The sequence below is a fragment of the Lepidochelys olivacea genome (assembly GCF_965140295.1).
Source record: "Lepidochelys olivacea isolate rLepOli2 genome assembly, chromosome: 2".
Lineage (NCBI taxonomy): Eukaryota > Metazoa > Chordata > Testudines > Cheloniidae > Lepidochelys > Lepidochelys olivacea.
Genome location: NC_140412.1, coordinates 113421572 through 113438190, shown reverse-complemented (window position 1 = coordinate 113438190; position 16619 = coordinate 113421572). Strand labels below are relative to the sequence as shown.

The window sequence follows — 16619 nt, the reverse complement described above, 5'->3', positions numbered from 1 at the left end:
ATTTAAAGTTAGAGGGACTACTTAGGTACTAAGAGTTAGCATATACTTATGCATCTTGCTGAATCGGGGGGGTTGAAGAGCATGACTAGTGGATGGAATTGACTGGAGTGCTGACATTGAAGTGTTTTGAAATTGAACTTTTTACAGAGGGTCTGAACACTTTGAAGGTGTTTGTAGTATCTGATATAGTGATTCTATATAAATCTGGTTAGCTCATCTTTTCTCATTTCAAAATGTGTAGAATTCAGTAGGGTATTTCTCATTCTAACTGTAATAGAGTTGAAAGCTGTTGATCGATACTTCAAATGGATGATTAATGTTTAGTGATTACCAAATGGTGTCTAAATAATGACTCGACATGCCTGAAGTAAAAGGAACAGTAGGAATCAAGTGACGTGTAGACAGAAGTAATGAAATCATAATCTTCTAAAGTAAAATATAAACCTTGCCAAGAATTATTAAATGGAAAACAAAAGCATTTGTGTATTTTAAAAAGTGCAAAAAATTAGGTTTTGGGAGTTCTTAAAGATTAAATGTGTCACTGAGTGAAACTTAACCAAGGTAGAAGAGCAGAACACTAATTATTTTGACAGTCCCACATAGATACATTCTTGATGCCATAGATGCTATTGAAATGTAGCCAAGTTTCTTCCAACTAAGTTTCAACAGCAACTTAGTTCAAGAGCACACTGTCTTCAGCCCTCAAAACTTAATGACCAATTGATTACTCTTTTTCAGTAACACCAATATAAGAATGATAAATCAGCATTGATTACTCACTCATGTTAGCAGTTCATCAGAGGATACAGATATCTGTTCAAAGCATAGTATTTTATAGATTTTGATACAAGTAGTCAATGTTTAAAGTGCCATGAGCAAAAAATCATGAGGTTCATGGTTTGTTGGAAGTAGCTTGATGTCACTGTAGATGTTGACTAAGGGTTTCTTTGCACATATAGTTGTTCCTGATTAAGTCCACATAGGGACACATTTATTCTAGCAAAAGAATATTCACATATGGAATTAATCAGGAGCAACTCCACGTGTAGACAAGCACTAAGAGAAGGGGTAGGAAGAAGGTCGTCTCACAAACTGGAGGAAGGATGTAGCTTAGTGACCTGTCTCTTGAAGTTCAATCAGAGTTGTGAGAATTAGGGAGATTAAAAACTCTGATGCAGTAAGTAAATAAATTGTCCAATGAATAGTCATCTTATTTGTCCTCGAGGAATATAATACTTTCTTTAAGGGTTTGAACTTCTTGTCTGTTGTATTCATTTTCTCAGCAGCTCTTGCCTGACGTGTCTTTAGTATCTGTGTAATGTTGTATGTCAAAATATATTTTTGAGTTCATGCTTGTGGTTAAATATAAGCACTTTCTTTTTCAAGCAGGGAATCATTAGTAGAGTTACAGAATCAGTGAAGAATATCGTACCAGGGTGGTTACAAAGGTATTTCAATAAAAGTGAAGATGAATGTGTAGATGCAAGCGAACCTACAAGCCAGCAGGAAACTCCAGTAAACTACCATCATGGTTATGCAGATGATGACACCCCAGTGTTTGATGGGAGAGTCACTCCTGAGTCAACAAGAATTAATTTAGAAGGTATGTGAGAGTTTGCAATCAAAACTGTAGCCAGGTAGTTGAATAATCTTTATTAATAAATTTACATTTCCGAATTAATTATAACTTAAGAGAAATTGGAAGGAAAAGCGATTTTACAAATTCTGACACAAATGTTTTAATAACTTTTTTCAATTTTAAGTGCAAACGTATCATTTGAAACATTGTCTTCCTGTGTTCTCTGAGGGGTGTCCTATAGGGAATTATATGTCAATGAGTTTCACATAATACATTAAATAGCTGTTAAATGGTCATGATTTGTACTCAGAAGTAAGCTGGATTGTTTATAAACAAAAGACCTCTAGATGAAAAGCTCTTATCCCATTACCATAGAAACATTCATTATGTTTCTAGATACTGATGAGCAGTCCTAGAATGAGTGGAAGATACCCTCCTCGGAGTCCTGACCTTTTAAATCAGGCTCCTTTGATCAGTAATACAGGTGGTAAATTCAGGTTAGTTCTTAATTACCTTAAAATTAGGATACTTATAAACATGACAAGGTTGGCAGGACATGGCAATAGTTTCTTAGATTTGCAGTGCAGGACTATCCAGATACTCCCATCTGTGAGCATGTATTAAAAATGTTTGCTGTGGTGGCGATCACCAAAAGTGCTAGCCTGGGTAAGGAGGTCATTTGTGTGCATCTATCATTATATGACTGTCAAATTGGAGAAGGTTAGTTGCCTCTGCTAGCAACACCATTTGAAGAAGACTTCAAGGGCAAATAAGAAAATTTACAGCACTCGCAGTCCTTGACTAGAGAGCAAGTTTTCATAAAGGAATAGGGGATGTCTTCAGGACAGAGGAACACATACTGTCTTGGGTTGAGAAGTACTTACAGGACTTCTCAGCAAGGACAACCACACAGCAGATTTACTCAAACAACTCCAAAGGATTAGGAATAACACTACTGTCCAGAACTTTGACCAGTTATGATGCAAATGAGGAATGCCACAGATAAATCTTAATGACTTGAGAACGGAAAAAAACAAACTCCATATAATCAGCTTTCAGGAACCATTGACCTGAAGCACAGATGCTGTCTCCCAAGCTGGACCTTTAGCCTGGTGTATATAATTCCTCTCAAGATGTTGTCATAAAAATCTGCTGGAGGTTGGGCAGACTGGTTAGTGACCGCACCATGGTTCTGGACACTGAGCTAATCCATAGATGCTGATATTAATAGCATTTGCTTTCCTAGAATGTCTGAGGAAGGCCTCGGGCTCCTTTTGGATAAAATATACTTTAATAGCCATCTCCTTCTCACAAGAACTATAAGAACTAATCCACCAATAGCCTTTCAGACCTTTTGATTTATTTGAGAAGTTGCTACTATAGGGTGGCATCACTTTCACACAAACCAAGAGGTTTGTATCCTCTCTGTATGCTAAAATCCCAGCAATAATTGATGGCAGGGACACAGCATTTTTCATCTGTAGGGGGAGCCAGTACAATAAAATTTAGAGAAGATACAAAAAAAAGTACCTTTATTGCATATAATCAAGTGACTATTAATACTTTCTATCTAATAGAGATTGTATTAATTAGGTGAATTGTCTAATGTCTGAATCTCATCATTTTCTTCATACGTGCATTTTGTAAATTTGCATATATTTTGTGTGATGAAAGACTCTATTTGAGAGCAATTGGACATAGGGGACAACATTAGGGCTGCTAAGGAAACCTTGACACTGAATTCCTTACTTCTTTGTAGTTTAAAATTTTGTTTAATGTTGCAGGAGGGTAAGTATTTGCATGTAGTGCTGCTGCTGTCATCAGACAGTTAAGTGAAACCCTGTATGGGTGAGGAAGAAGTTAAATTTGGCTTATCTCTATTTTTGTACTTGACACATGGCAGTAGAGTGACTGTTGATAGAAAACAGCTCTTGATTTCTGTGTGCTTGTACACTTACCTTGCCTAATAGAATGCTAATTGTGTTTTTTTTAATTCCTCTTTAGAACCGTCCACAAGTAGATCTGCATTAAACTTCTCAGATGTATTAACAAGACCCTCTCTTCATCGGAGTCATTTGAATTGCACCATGTTGGATTCCCCATCACCACATTGTCAGCCCTCCACATCCTCTGCATTTGCAATTGGTAGTTCTGGACTCTCCCTTGTAAAAGAAATCAAAGATTCTACCTCTCAGCATGATGATGATAACATCTCAACTACTAGTGGCTTCTCCTCTAGAGCATCTGATAAAGGTAACTTTTATTTTACTACGGTTATATCTGCCTTATATGATGATCGTGTTTCACAACATGAATAAATTGAGTTTGTTTCATATGCCATCTGTCATCTTAGTAAATACAAAGTTTGTTAGTGCCAATTACTTAGATGTATATCTTCTGGTATTTAAGAATTTAACTTTGTTTAAGTATCTGAAATATTACATCACATTGTAATTTTTAGATGAGTGTTCTGAAAAATGCTGTTATGAGGCTAGGATGTCTCAGGACTTGGTGATGGAACACGAAGCCTTTCACCTAGGTTATACTCATATCTAAGTTGAGGTAGTAGTGACTGACAGCTCATTGTACTCATGAAATTGGGTGGTGGTCTCAATCAGTTTAATTTTAAATGGATGTTCATATCAAAATCACCAATGTAATTCAGTATTGAATGGCAATGGAAACCCTGAAAATGGGCTGGGGTGTTCTGCAGGTCAGAGCTGAGCCATACGGTCAGGGTCATGTGGGGAGACTTGCACTGCTTGTGCTTTATCTGTTTTGTGGACAGAGGACTTCACTTTTCAATACTGACAAGTCTGTCACATTTCATGAATACTACATTCACGAAGGAAAAACATTCTCAAGATTTTAAAGTAAAAATTTTAAGTTTTGGACTGACACCTTTGGATTCTGAGGTCCTTTATCTTCAGAATAAGTGCTAGACAGCACAGGCAGCCATATTGCAGGTCTCCTCGTACTGTGCATCTACCATTGCTCTCCCCCTTTCTGGAGGCGCTATCCTTGGTGAGGATAGTTGTTTCCATGCTGTTGCGATTCTTGGCCTACCTGAATTTGCCGGTAAGAATGCTGGTGGCTTCTATGGACTATTTGATAGTAATGGGAATAAGAGCATTACCTCATTTCAGATGGATAACTAAACAGTTACCAGATTTATGAATGAGTCATTTCTGACCTGGGCTAGTCTTGAACCATTGACTTACGTGTGAAGGATTTATAATCTGATTACCAATCCCCATGTGTTATAGTCTCCTTCTGTCTTCATCAGAAAGAAGAAATACCGTTTTATAGTAAATCCATCAGTATTCAGTTCTGTTTAGTTCCTTGAATTTCCATTCTAAGGGCTAGTTGTGTATACACTTTTGAGAACAGAGCCTGGGTTCAGGGATGATGTTGGTGCTCCTACTCTTTGAAACAGATTATATTGCCATAATACACAATATTAGTCTGTTTAAAGAACCCTGAAACCCTGGGGTAGAATAGTGCAGGATTAAATATTGGATTTTATTATGTCTCTCCTTAATGCTGTTTTATATCCAGTTTTCTTGCGTATTAACTAACTTACAATATGATTTACACACACCATGTGTTCTTTTGTCAGATATAGCAATTTCAAAAAATACATCAGTACCACCTCTCTGGTCCACAGAGGCTGAACGATCTCATTCTCTCACACAACATTCTGCTACCAGCTCTAAAAAACCTGCATTCAACTTATCTGCTTTTGGAGCCCTATCCCCTGTGAGTACTACACAATATAAATTCTAATCACATTAGTTTTGTCTCCATTTTGCTAACTACCTATTAATATTTCTCTCTGCAGTCACTTGGTAATGCTTCTGTCCTTAAGACAAGCCAGCTTGGGGATTCTCCATTTTACCCTGGAAAAACCACTTATGGTGGTGCAGCTGCAGCAGCAAGGCAATCTAAAATACGAATTACTCCTTATCAGGTAAGAGAAAGCATTGATTATATGGGCAGGGAAGAGCAGTTGAAATGTAAAATGAAAATTTTGTCTTGAAAATGTGCATTCAAGATAGATCAGAAACTTACTTTATTATCAAATACTTCAGTAGTAGACACTATACTATTATAGGTTTCAGAGTAGCATCCGTGTTAGTCTGTATTCTCAAAAAGAAAAGGAGTACTTGTGGCATCTTAGAGACTAACAAATTAGTCTCTAAGGTGCCACAAGTACTCCTTTTCTTTATACTATTATAGAGATATCACTGACATTCAGTAATGGGGGAGAAAACTGTCAAATGTAGAAGTCTTCAACCAGGAAAGCTTCCAATCTTAAAGGTAAATTTCATGAGCATATTAACCAGTGGGATTACTGGTGATGAATAGTTGCTTATTAAACTGATTTTTAATTTAAAAACTGTTGTAGAGCAACCATTGCTTCTCCAGTGTGCATACACACTCTTGTGCAGTTTTTGTTTCAGCAGCCAGCCACTAAAAGGAGTGTTGTAACCATGTTGATTCCAGGAGAGTCACAAGGTGGGTGAGGTAATAGCTCTTAGCGGAGCAAATTCTGTTGGTGAAAACTCAAACTCTGTAGCTTGAAAATTGTCTTTCACCAACAAAAGTTGGTCCAATAAGAAATTCACCCACCTTGTCTCACTTGGAGCAGTGGTACTCAATCCTTGGCTCTCATGGAGACTTGTGCTTCTCTTGTTCTTCCGGATGTAAACCAGAGTAAGTGAAACACTGAATATAGGTTTCCATGATGAATTCCATGCGTCCTAATCTCTGCTGAGTAGAATAGTAAAGGGTCAGTGCCTTGTTTGTGTAATAGCAGTCTGGCCTTAGGAATGTTGTAGAAGTGATCAGTGAAAATTACAAATAGTACAATGCTGTTTGTTGTCTGAGAGACAGGGACAAGCTGTATTATAACACAGATATACTTTATCATGTATCTTTAAATTGGAAAACTTGTATTATAGCAGAAACAGTAGTGATTGCTTTAAAGTTGCATAACAATTTATATATAATTTACGCATGCTTCACTATACACACAGTATGTATGTGTATATAATGTGTGTGTAAAACATCATGTAACCTTAACTACAGCAGGAACAGATGTTCGTGCCTTTTTGAAAGTTTTCATATTTAAAGTGACATACTACTTAACAAACAACGTAGTTTTGCTGACCTTTATTCTTCTACCCAGCAGAGATTAGGGTACAATCCTAAGTGCAATGTCAAGATAGACACTGTAACAGAATCCATTTAAACATTTACATAATCCGAATGGACGTACATGCCACTTTACAAAGATACAACTCTTAAAGACAGATAATGTCTTATAGACTATAGAACAGGTCTAATATCATAAATGCTATACACAGCCAAAAAAAATTGATTGCAATTTTTCAAAAATCAGTTTTAAAAAATAAACATAATTGGGCCTGGGGAAGGGGAACTAAAATGGCAAGCTTCCTTTGAAGGAGGGAATAAGCTCACATCCTGCCCATGCTATTTGCTGAGGATTACAGCCAGTGTTACTAGCTGCTTGTACCCTCTATGCTTTGCTTCCTTCCTGCACATAGCAGCAGTGTGATGCACAGCATGTGTCTGTGATTACACAGGGGCAACATAGGATCCCAACAATAAATTAGTATTCAAGGAAGCTTTCCGAGTATTCTTCCTTTTGACCTTTGTTGCTTCTCTTTTATAGTTATATTTGATATGTATTGTTGTAAATATAAAGGTTTCTCTTCTTTACAAAGAAGTTACAAGGCACTGTAGTAGCAAAATATAAACTCTGAAAATAATTAAAGAGAAACTACAAATTGGAATTCCTAATCATGATGTACACTGATTAAGATGATTCATTATACTGTCATGTAAATCTGACTTCTCTTGCTTACTCAAAGTACATTCTTCAGATGTGACTTGCAATGAGCCTTTATTTACATTTTCTTCCCTGCCCTTTTTCAAAAAAGATAGCAGGCCCATTATTTTTTTTCTTTTTCAGCCTTTTACATTTTGATTAAAAGAATATGAATTGAAGTGATTTAAGATGTCACTTTGTCCCACACCCATCTTTCAGGCACAATCCAACTCTTGCTATGAAGCCAGTAGACTCCCATTTTCTTCAGTAGGTCCTCATTGAGCTCATTCCCCACATCTCTTCTAAAATATTGGGATCCAACCCATTGTTGTCCCAAAACAAATAAATATATGAATGTTGAAGTCCAACATTTTAACATTTATCATGCTAACTTTTCAGACACCAGTCAGAAGACAAATGAAAGCTAAGCAAGCAAATGTGCAATCCTATGGAGTGACAAGTTCCACAGCGCGGCGCATCTTGCAGTCTCTGGAGAAGATGTCAAGTCCTTTAGCAGTAAATGGCTCTCATTTTACTCTATTGTGTTTCAGTGCAAGAGCATGTAACACATTCTAAACTTACCTGCACCATATTGGTGAAAACTTTCTTAATATAGTTTAACTTACTGTAATATTTATTTGACAGGATGCTAAAAGGATTCCATCTTCTGTTGCTTCTCCATTGTCTTCTGTAAGTTTGTCTCTAAACTGTCTTCTCTTTTGTTTCATGCCAATGTCATTGTAAAGAATTTTCCTCTAACGTGTGGCTTTTTCCTTACAGCCTGTGGACAGGAGCATGCTGGATATTACTCGCTTCCATTCAAAGAGAAAACAGGTAAGGATTCACTGATACCCAGGTAGTTTTATCAATTTAATTAAAATATTCATTAGTTTTTAAGTACTGTGAAGTTTCTGCAAACCTATAGTGTATACAAGGAATAGGATATTAACTCACATAACATTAAAATTATATTTTGTTTGGATTATTAATGACAAAAAATGTTCTCTTGTACACACTATATCTGGGAGGGCTGGGACGGTTATCCACTCCACTTCTGGGGCAGGCTAGTTTCGTGTTGCTCTTTCCTGAGATCTGTTACTAAGAGGAACATGGCTGGAACTCTAAAGGGAGCTTTGCTTCTTCCCGCTACTAGTTGGCAAGCAAGGTGTGTGTTAGACAATAGTTTGAGGAAGCTCTTGTGCCGGAAGAGTGACCAGAAATGGAACAAATAATAAATATTTATAAATGGTGCTAAATGACTTTGCCAGACTTGTATTTAAACCAATGATTTAAACTTGTTACCTGTGCTTCTTAGTGCTTCTGTCTTGAAAAATGGTGGCTTGCTGAGGAGGGATGGAATTTTGTAATTTCTGGTCACCTCTATAATTTTAACCAATGTTCTTACACATAAGAATAAGTTTAAACTGTTGTTAAAGAAGCCCTAATTAGTCATAATGGTATGGTAAATCATGATTCCTGTCATGGTGTTAACAAGTGAAAAATGCTAATGGATTTTTCAGGTTTTTCAGATACTTCTAATATTGCATAAATTTGGGATCTGAGACCACTATAGAAATAAAAATATTGTTTTCCTTCCATAGCATCCACCACATGAAGTTTTACACAGAAAATGGAGAGAATGTCTCTTAAATTTTTGTACTGACCTTTTGACTAGAAATAGTATTACACTTGACAGTTTACCAGAACATATTAGAATCCACATCTTTTGTAGTTGAGCATTTGTTGAAAAGATGACACTCGAACACAAAGTATAGTGTGTAATTTCTTCAGCATAAGTGTCATGTAAATAAACTGCAAAGAAAACTGCAGTATAGCATTTTCAGTTAAATTATAGAGCCACACCTGTGTTGAGGCATTAAAAAAGATGTAGCGGTTATGCAACAGAGAACCTGGCGACGTCAGGCTAAACGAATGTTGCACACAGCTGTCTCTGGCTGAAAGGAAAGGAATTGTCTATTCATACTGCAATATTTGGCAAGAAAAGGGAAGCCCTTGATGGTAGTAATTGCTGGTCGAGACAAGGATTGTTGGGTGTTTTTTTTGTTTGTGCTTAGCTGCCAGAGTAACTGGACTGTTGACAGAACACTTGTGTACTTAGTAAAAACTGTTTCAATTGATACCAGTGGTGCAGTACATTTCTTACTTTAAAAACCCATGTAGGCCAGAATAGCACTCACATTAGTGCTTTTTATCTGTAATCCCTTGTCAGAAAAATGTCCGCCTACCTTTCTTTATAATGTTTTGATAATGCACATTAAAATTCACACTGCAAAATTCTTCCATTTAGAGTGGACTAGATTGACGAACAAACTTAGTTTAACACATACTTTATGGAAGGTATCCGAAGCAGACAAGAAGTATTGTAATGAGCTTCTAAAAAGATCCTTTTCATGAAATAATCCTTGAAATTACATTAGGGGAAATAAAATTTGGCTCCTTCCTGAGTTATAGGGATATTGTTAGTTTAAAAATAATATTGTAAATTATTTTCTCTACTGGTGTTTGACAAAACTAGATTACTGCAAGTGAAGCAGATTATAAAATTCAGATTAATTTTCACTATTTACATATTCAAACATTTCTTTGTTAGGACAATGAAAATCAATGAAGTCAGTTTAATTTTTAGATATGTATGTAGTGTAGCAATGTATAAGTTGCAAATATAGTGCATGTGGTATTTGTTTAAAATAACTCTTAACGTTGGAATGTTTGTTAAAAAGAAAATAATTTAAAGATTCTTTTTGTGTTCATCTTTTTGGTTCTTCTGTAGAAGCTTGCTTTACGCAAAATCCAAAATTTTGGATAAAATTTGAATTGACATTGTCTTTTTAAAATGAGTCAGTAAAATAAAATGTGGGGTAAAATTTTCAAAGTGCCTGCATGGTTTGAGGGCTTAGTTGACTAATGCTGTTGTATTTTTTTTAGGATGAGATTTGTTAGAGTAATCAAATCCAGAGGGTTGATTGATTAGCCATTAGCATTTTGACATAGAAGTCTATTTCCTGGCTTCAGCTATGACCACAAATTTCATTGTGTGTGTAAAACAGAATAATACTCTAATTCACTGAAATCATCAATGTTCCTAAATGTTACTAAAATTAGCTGAGGAATCCTGGTTTTAGATTCAAGACACAGTTGAATACCTTGCTTGACTTTCTTCCTAATTTCTCCATGCGCATTGAATACCTGTATAGCACATGAGAGCACCTCACTGAGTGCAGTGATTGCGTAGAGGTAGTTAGCTAGTTTAATTCAGGTTTTTAAGTAAATATAAATGATCTCAAAGTCTCCAAACTAACTATATTGATTGCTGCTTCTTTTAAAGGTGGAATCCCAGCACCCTCCAGTCCAGAAACTAGTGGCACCGAAGACAATTTCTCAGTCAGTGAGCCGGTTACAGTATTTTAAACCATCTCTGACTCCAGCTGCTGAGTCAGGCAAGATTACACAGGGAGTAGACGTAAAGCACAAAGTAAGTATGCTTTCTCTTAACTTTGGAAGAGCTATAAATATAAATAGTTCTCCTATTGAGATGTTCTTACCTGTCAAGACAATTTATAACATTCAGGGTAGGGTAATGCTTAAGACAGTAGGAATCTTTGTAGAAGGAATATTTGAATTCATGTCGACTTTTATTGTATTCATGGACCATTATGTGATTGGTTGGTCATCCTCAGTGTAACGATGTGCTGCTGGCTTGGACTATATTTGGACTGAAAGGATAACGCAGAAGCGCAGTAAATTTTGAGACCTAGTTTTGATCAAATCTCTGATAGTCTTACAAGAAACTTCTGCTGAAATAATTATTTAGCAAAACTTGGATTACTTTCATGCTAAATAAACATACTTGAGCTATGTATAAACTATCCTTCAGTTAAGCTATGGTCTCCCAGTGATCTAATTTGTGAGATCCTGTAGGGCATTTCAGTTTGTGTTACTCTAAAATTTTATAGGTAACTTATAAAATATATAAACTTTTGCAGCTTGTTCTAATATACCATAGTTCCCAGACAAAAATTGTACCTTGTCCTTTCCTATTATGCAAATACTGGGGACTGGAAAGTCGGGAGGGTCTCTTTTGAGATGGTTGAACCAGAAGAGTGAGGGAACCCCCCTGCCTGTGCAGTTACCTGTTTTGCCAGAGATCGTCTTTGGAGGAAGATGAAGTAGCACTGACGTGAGTGGGAGAAACCAACCTATGGATATTTTTGAAAGTGAAGTGTATGGGTTGTTAAATTGTTGAACAACCAAGTGGCATAGGCTTGGAGGAAAGAAGGTGCCATTTATGTTTCTATAGAAAGCATAGTTAAAATTCGGAACAAGTATTGATATTTTCACTAAGTGTTCTCCCTTGGGCTCTTCTGAGTAAAGCTTGAATGGATTTTAGGCAGCACACCAACATATTATTTCCCAGCCACAGACATTTGTAATACAGTCTATTATGGTGGAGTTGGTTATAGCTCAGTAGTTAAGTCTGAGTTCCCTTTTGTCCTTAAAAGCAGGGATTTAACCTTTTTGTTGTTTAAAAAAAAACAAAACAGCTTACCCTCCCCAAACTTACAGGACTTGCTCTTTTTACAGAATGAATTTTCTGAGAATTTACAAGTAAATCTGTTAATAAGTTTTGAGTTAACTTTCTTAAATGATTGATTGTCTATCTGTCAAGTTTTTTTGTTTTCCTGAGTGATCTTAATAAAAGAAAGACAGACACTTCAAACTTATACTTAAAATCAATTGAAATCTTTTGTGCATAGGCTATATTTGAAGAAATTAGGTTGTAATGAAGCTAAATTAATGATTGCATTTAATGGTTATGAATATAGAGGCTACAGAGTTATGTCACTGCTCAAGTTTGTGAGAGTGATAACTTGGTCACTGCCTCTTCTCTACAGTTTGTTTGCTTGAAGCCGTTCTGTTGGTTGTAATGAGTCAGTGGCATGAGAAGACTGGACTTGTGTGTCAAGAGTTCTCATTGGTAGATGACTTGGCACTTAACTGTCACTACTTTTAGAGGTTCCGTGGCCGTAACTTGGGCGTTAAGGCCTGAAAGGCTGTCCATGGCACTGCTCCTTGAACTCCCCATTGTGAACCAAGGCAGCACTGCTACGGGGGAGTTGAGACAGGAACATACGGTGAGCTGTTAAAGTGCAGAGACATTGGGGGTATGTCTACATTGCAATAAAAAACCCACGGCACTGCGTCGCAGAGCCAAGGTCAGCTAACTCGGGTTTGTGGGGCTAAAACTAGAAGTGTAGATGTTCAGGCTCAGGCTGGAGGGTTTTCAGTTTTACAATATTGAACTTAAATTGAAATTTTGAGCTGTTATGTAGATAGCATAAATATTTTATCATGATTTTCATTAGACTCAAAAGTTGTCAGAATCAAATAAATATTCAGTGAATTTTGAACTCTAAATGGGAACTGTCTGCTAGTAAATAACTCAGCACAGCTACCATATGTGGGGGTGCCTCAGTTCAGCATTTTTGTGTTTAACGTTTCAGTTTGGATTTAAGTCTCATGTCTGGAAGGGCCCAGGGAGCAGGAGGACCTGTTTTATGTTGTTGACCTTAACTGCCCCTTGTAACTCATAATGATTACATGTTGATGCAAGTGAGAACCTAGAGAAGAAACTCATTGCAGTTTAGAGGGGGGAGTAAAAGTGTTTAATAGAAGAAAAATAAGTAGTTGTAAAAGGGAACTAGAGAAAGAAACCTAGTGGTTGTGATCTGTTAGGGCTGCCTGCTTAGTCAGCAAGAGACTAAAGATGTTTTATTCCAATAGCAACTCTCAGAAAAAATGCATACCTGCAAGAGGTAGAGCTAAGATTATGTGTGCAGGCTTAATTTTGGATTTTCTAATTTTTTGAGGGTCTACCTCTCTAACCTTAATGTTATCTGAATATTCCATACAAAACTCCACGTTATGTGTATTTTAGTGACTAGCTGAGGCTTTCTGTTATATTACAGGGGAGAGAGATGAGCTGTATTTCACAGTCATCTGTGTATCTGTTCTAATGGGATTTTCCCCCACACAAATACAAATACAAAGTTCTATGCAAATGAATACAAAGTTCAATGCAAATGGCATAATCAGTGTGGCACATAGTAATTGCATTAAGAACTGGCTAATAGATCTCACAAAGTAATTGTAACTGAGGAACTGTTATCAAGTGGGGCATGTTTCCAGTGGGGTACCTCAGGAATCTGTTCTTGGCCCAGTGCTATTCATTATCTTCAGCGATCTGGAGGAAAATATATGATCATTGCTGGCTACTTTTGCAGATGATGCAAAAATTGGTGGAGTAATTAAAAAAAAAAAAAAGACAGGTCAATTCTGCAGAGCCTTCTGGATTGCTTAGTAAGCTGGGCTCATTTGAACAACATGTATTTTAATATTGCCAAATGTAAGATACATTTAGAAACAAAAAGTGTGCGTCTCACAGTGAGGGGCTACATCTTAGAAAACAGTGACTCTGAAAACAACTTAGAGGGTCATGATAAGATGCCATGCTAAGAAGGCTAACATAATCCTTGGATGTATAAGCAGAAGAGTATTGAGTAGGATAGAGAGGTGGCAGTATGTCTACGTATAGTGTTAAGGAGACCATTAATGGAGCCCAGCATCCAGTTCTGGTCTCAGTGCTTCAAAAAGGACGTTGAAAAATTGGGGTTCAGAAAAGAAGGTTCAGACGAATGATCAGAGGTGTAGAAAACTGTCTTGCAAAGGACGATTTAAGAAGCTCAATCTGTATAGTTTATCCAAGAGAAGATTAAAATCACGGTCTGAGTACCTACACAGGGAGAAAATTTCTGATTAAAGGGTCTTTAGTCTAGTATACAAAAGCATGACCAAGGCCAATGTCTGGAAAAAGAAACTAAACTAGAAATAAGGTATACATTTTAAATAGGGTAACTAACTGTTGGAACAAATTACCAAGGTATGTGGTGGATTTTCCATCACTTTAAGTCTTAAAATCAAGATTGAATGTCTTTCTGAAGATATGCTTTACCTCAGATTGAAGTTATGGGCTTGATGTAGGAATTACTGAGTAAAATTATAGGACTTGTGTTATACAGTGTCAGAATGGATAATCATAATGGTAATTTATGGTCTTAATATCTATGAATTCATAAATTGTTTAGATTGCAGAGTTTGTGTTTTGTCCTGATAGAAGATTGATATGAGTCAGATGTCAATAGATGTTTGTTTCTATGGTTAATGGGATTGTTAAAATGGCATGCTCTTTCTAATGTAAATACCTTGCTAGTATTATTTGATATACTACTTAATTTCAGTAAATATTACCTCAGTGGGATTGCATGGACTGTAAAATCAGCCCAGATTTTGGTCCAAAAAGTTTATAATATATTATTTGGAATCCAGTGTTTGTTAAAATTGGTACTTAATGTGTCTTGTATGCAGGCTATGCTAGTGAAATTTGGTTAATACAAAACGAATTTAATCTCCCATTATTTTAATCAGTAATAGTGATAAACTGATGACACCCATTGGAGCTGCAAAGCTTAATTTGAGTGTGTCTGTAATATTGACTTAACTCCAACGTCTAAGTAGATGCGGTTAGATTTTTCTAGTTAGTTTAACTAATAAAAGAAGCAGAAGAAATGTTGTAAGAATTGCCATAACTATAGTCTTGTTTTGTGCTTCAAATAATAGCAAATTCAGAGAAACCGAAGTTATTTTCCTTTATTTGCAGGGAGTGAGGGAGAAGAATTTGACTGCAGAACAGCAAGTAGAGCCACCTGAAAGGTATGTCTGACCTCCTAGATTTAATCTAAATTACTTACATGGGAGAAGGGTGGTGGCTTTGTGCATCCTCTGCTGGAATCTCCGTGCTTACCCTTTTTGTAAAGGAAATAAGAAATATTTCTTGATCACACAACAGAATGTGAAATTGGGACTCTTTAGTTAAGAATTGTTTCTCAGAAATGGCATATGAAATGTCTGAAGTCTGTTAATATACACTTAGTGGAAAAGAAGGGAATGATGATAGATAAATTAATAACGATAGCAGTAGTTATACTAAATGAAAAAAGGATACATGAGAATAACATGATTTACAGACAACCACTTATTAGCCAGTACATGTCTTCCTACCAGCAAATGAAGACGGGAAATAAACAAAGTTCTTGCAATGTCACTCTTGTAGAGGGGGCTGTTTGGCTGGTGAGGCATTGTAATTTCCCTTCTCCAGGAAGTGTGGACAGTTTTTCAGCTAGCTGAACTAGATTTCTAATATTACCTTCGCTCCTTTGGCAATTCTATCAGGATTAGATGTTGTAGAAGTAAGGCATTTTGCAGTGAAGATGTTTCTCTTAGTTCATCTGGGTACTCTGTATGGTAGCAGCCTCACGTTTTTCTAATAGTTTGGAATGTGAAGCCTTGGTTTAAGGTGCTCTGAGCTGACCTACCACTTCCCGTGACATGACAGAAGTAACCCGCTTAGTGGACTAGCCTATGTGGTTCCACCTGTCCTACACTCGCACCTTCAGTTTTGGCTCATGATATTGAAGAGTATATTAACCTAGCAACCAATTGATGTATCAGTCCTGTTGTACACGTATGGTTACTACAGTGAGGTAGGGTTCTCTCTGAGGGAAGTTCTTTTTCGTGTGAACCAGTACCATTTTCTTAGTTAAAGAAAAGGAGGACTTGTGGCACCTTAGAGACTAACCAATTTATTGGAGCATAAGCTTTCGTGAGCTACAGCTCACGTCATCGGATGCATTCAGTGGAAAATACAGCGGGGAGATTTATATACACGGAGAACATGAAACAATGGGTGTTACCATACACACTGTAACCAGAGTGATCACTTACGGTGAGCTATTACCAGCAGGAGAGTGGGGGGAGGAGGGGAACCTTTTGTAGTTATAATCAAGGTGGGCCATCTCCAGCAGCTGACAAGAACGTCTGAGGAACAGTGAGGGGGTTTTCTTAGTTGTATCTCATGCTCTTTGTGGAAGGCAGCATGGCCTTATCAGATGCTTTGCTGTGTGTAACATACAGGACAAATTGCTGATTCATCCCTAGATGAGTCACAAGGCTCTGTTAGCCTTCAGAAGCTAGCCCTCACCCTCTTCGAGCAGTTCTGTGGGCCTTGGAAATGATTACCTGAGTTTTCCTCTATGATTTTTATAAGTCTCT

The 16619-nt window shown here is 36.8% G+C and overlaps 1 protein-coding gene across 2 annotated transcripts in view; it reads left to right on the top strand.

Moving 5' to 3' along the window:
* Positions 1 to 16619, top strand: part of NUP153 (nucleoporin 153) — a gene marked incomplete at its 5' end in the record, with an annotated part of 62597 nt that overhangs the window by 22731 nt on the left and 23247 nt on the right. The window contains 9 exons of one of the 2 annotated variants that reach the window (XM_084618688.1): positions 1390 to 1603; positions 3584 to 3832; positions 5199 to 5338; positions 5421 to 5549; positions 7833 to 7949; positions 8079 to 8123; positions 8214 to 8267; positions 10780 to 10926; positions 15169 to 15221. In XM_084618688.1, the coding sequence (XP_084474814.1) occupies positions 1390 to 1603; positions 3584 to 3832; positions 5199 to 5338; positions 5421 to 5549; positions 7833 to 7949; positions 8079 to 8123; positions 8214 to 8267; positions 10780 to 10926; positions 15169 to 15221 (1148 nt within the window). Of the gene's footprint in view, positions 1 to 1386; positions 1604 to 3583; positions 3833 to 5198; positions 5339 to 5420; positions 5550 to 7832; positions 7950 to 8078; positions 8124 to 8213; positions 8268 to 10779; positions 10927 to 15168; positions 15222 to 16619 lie in introns of both variants that reach the window. The other variant, XM_084618687.1, reaches the window with a different exon arrangement.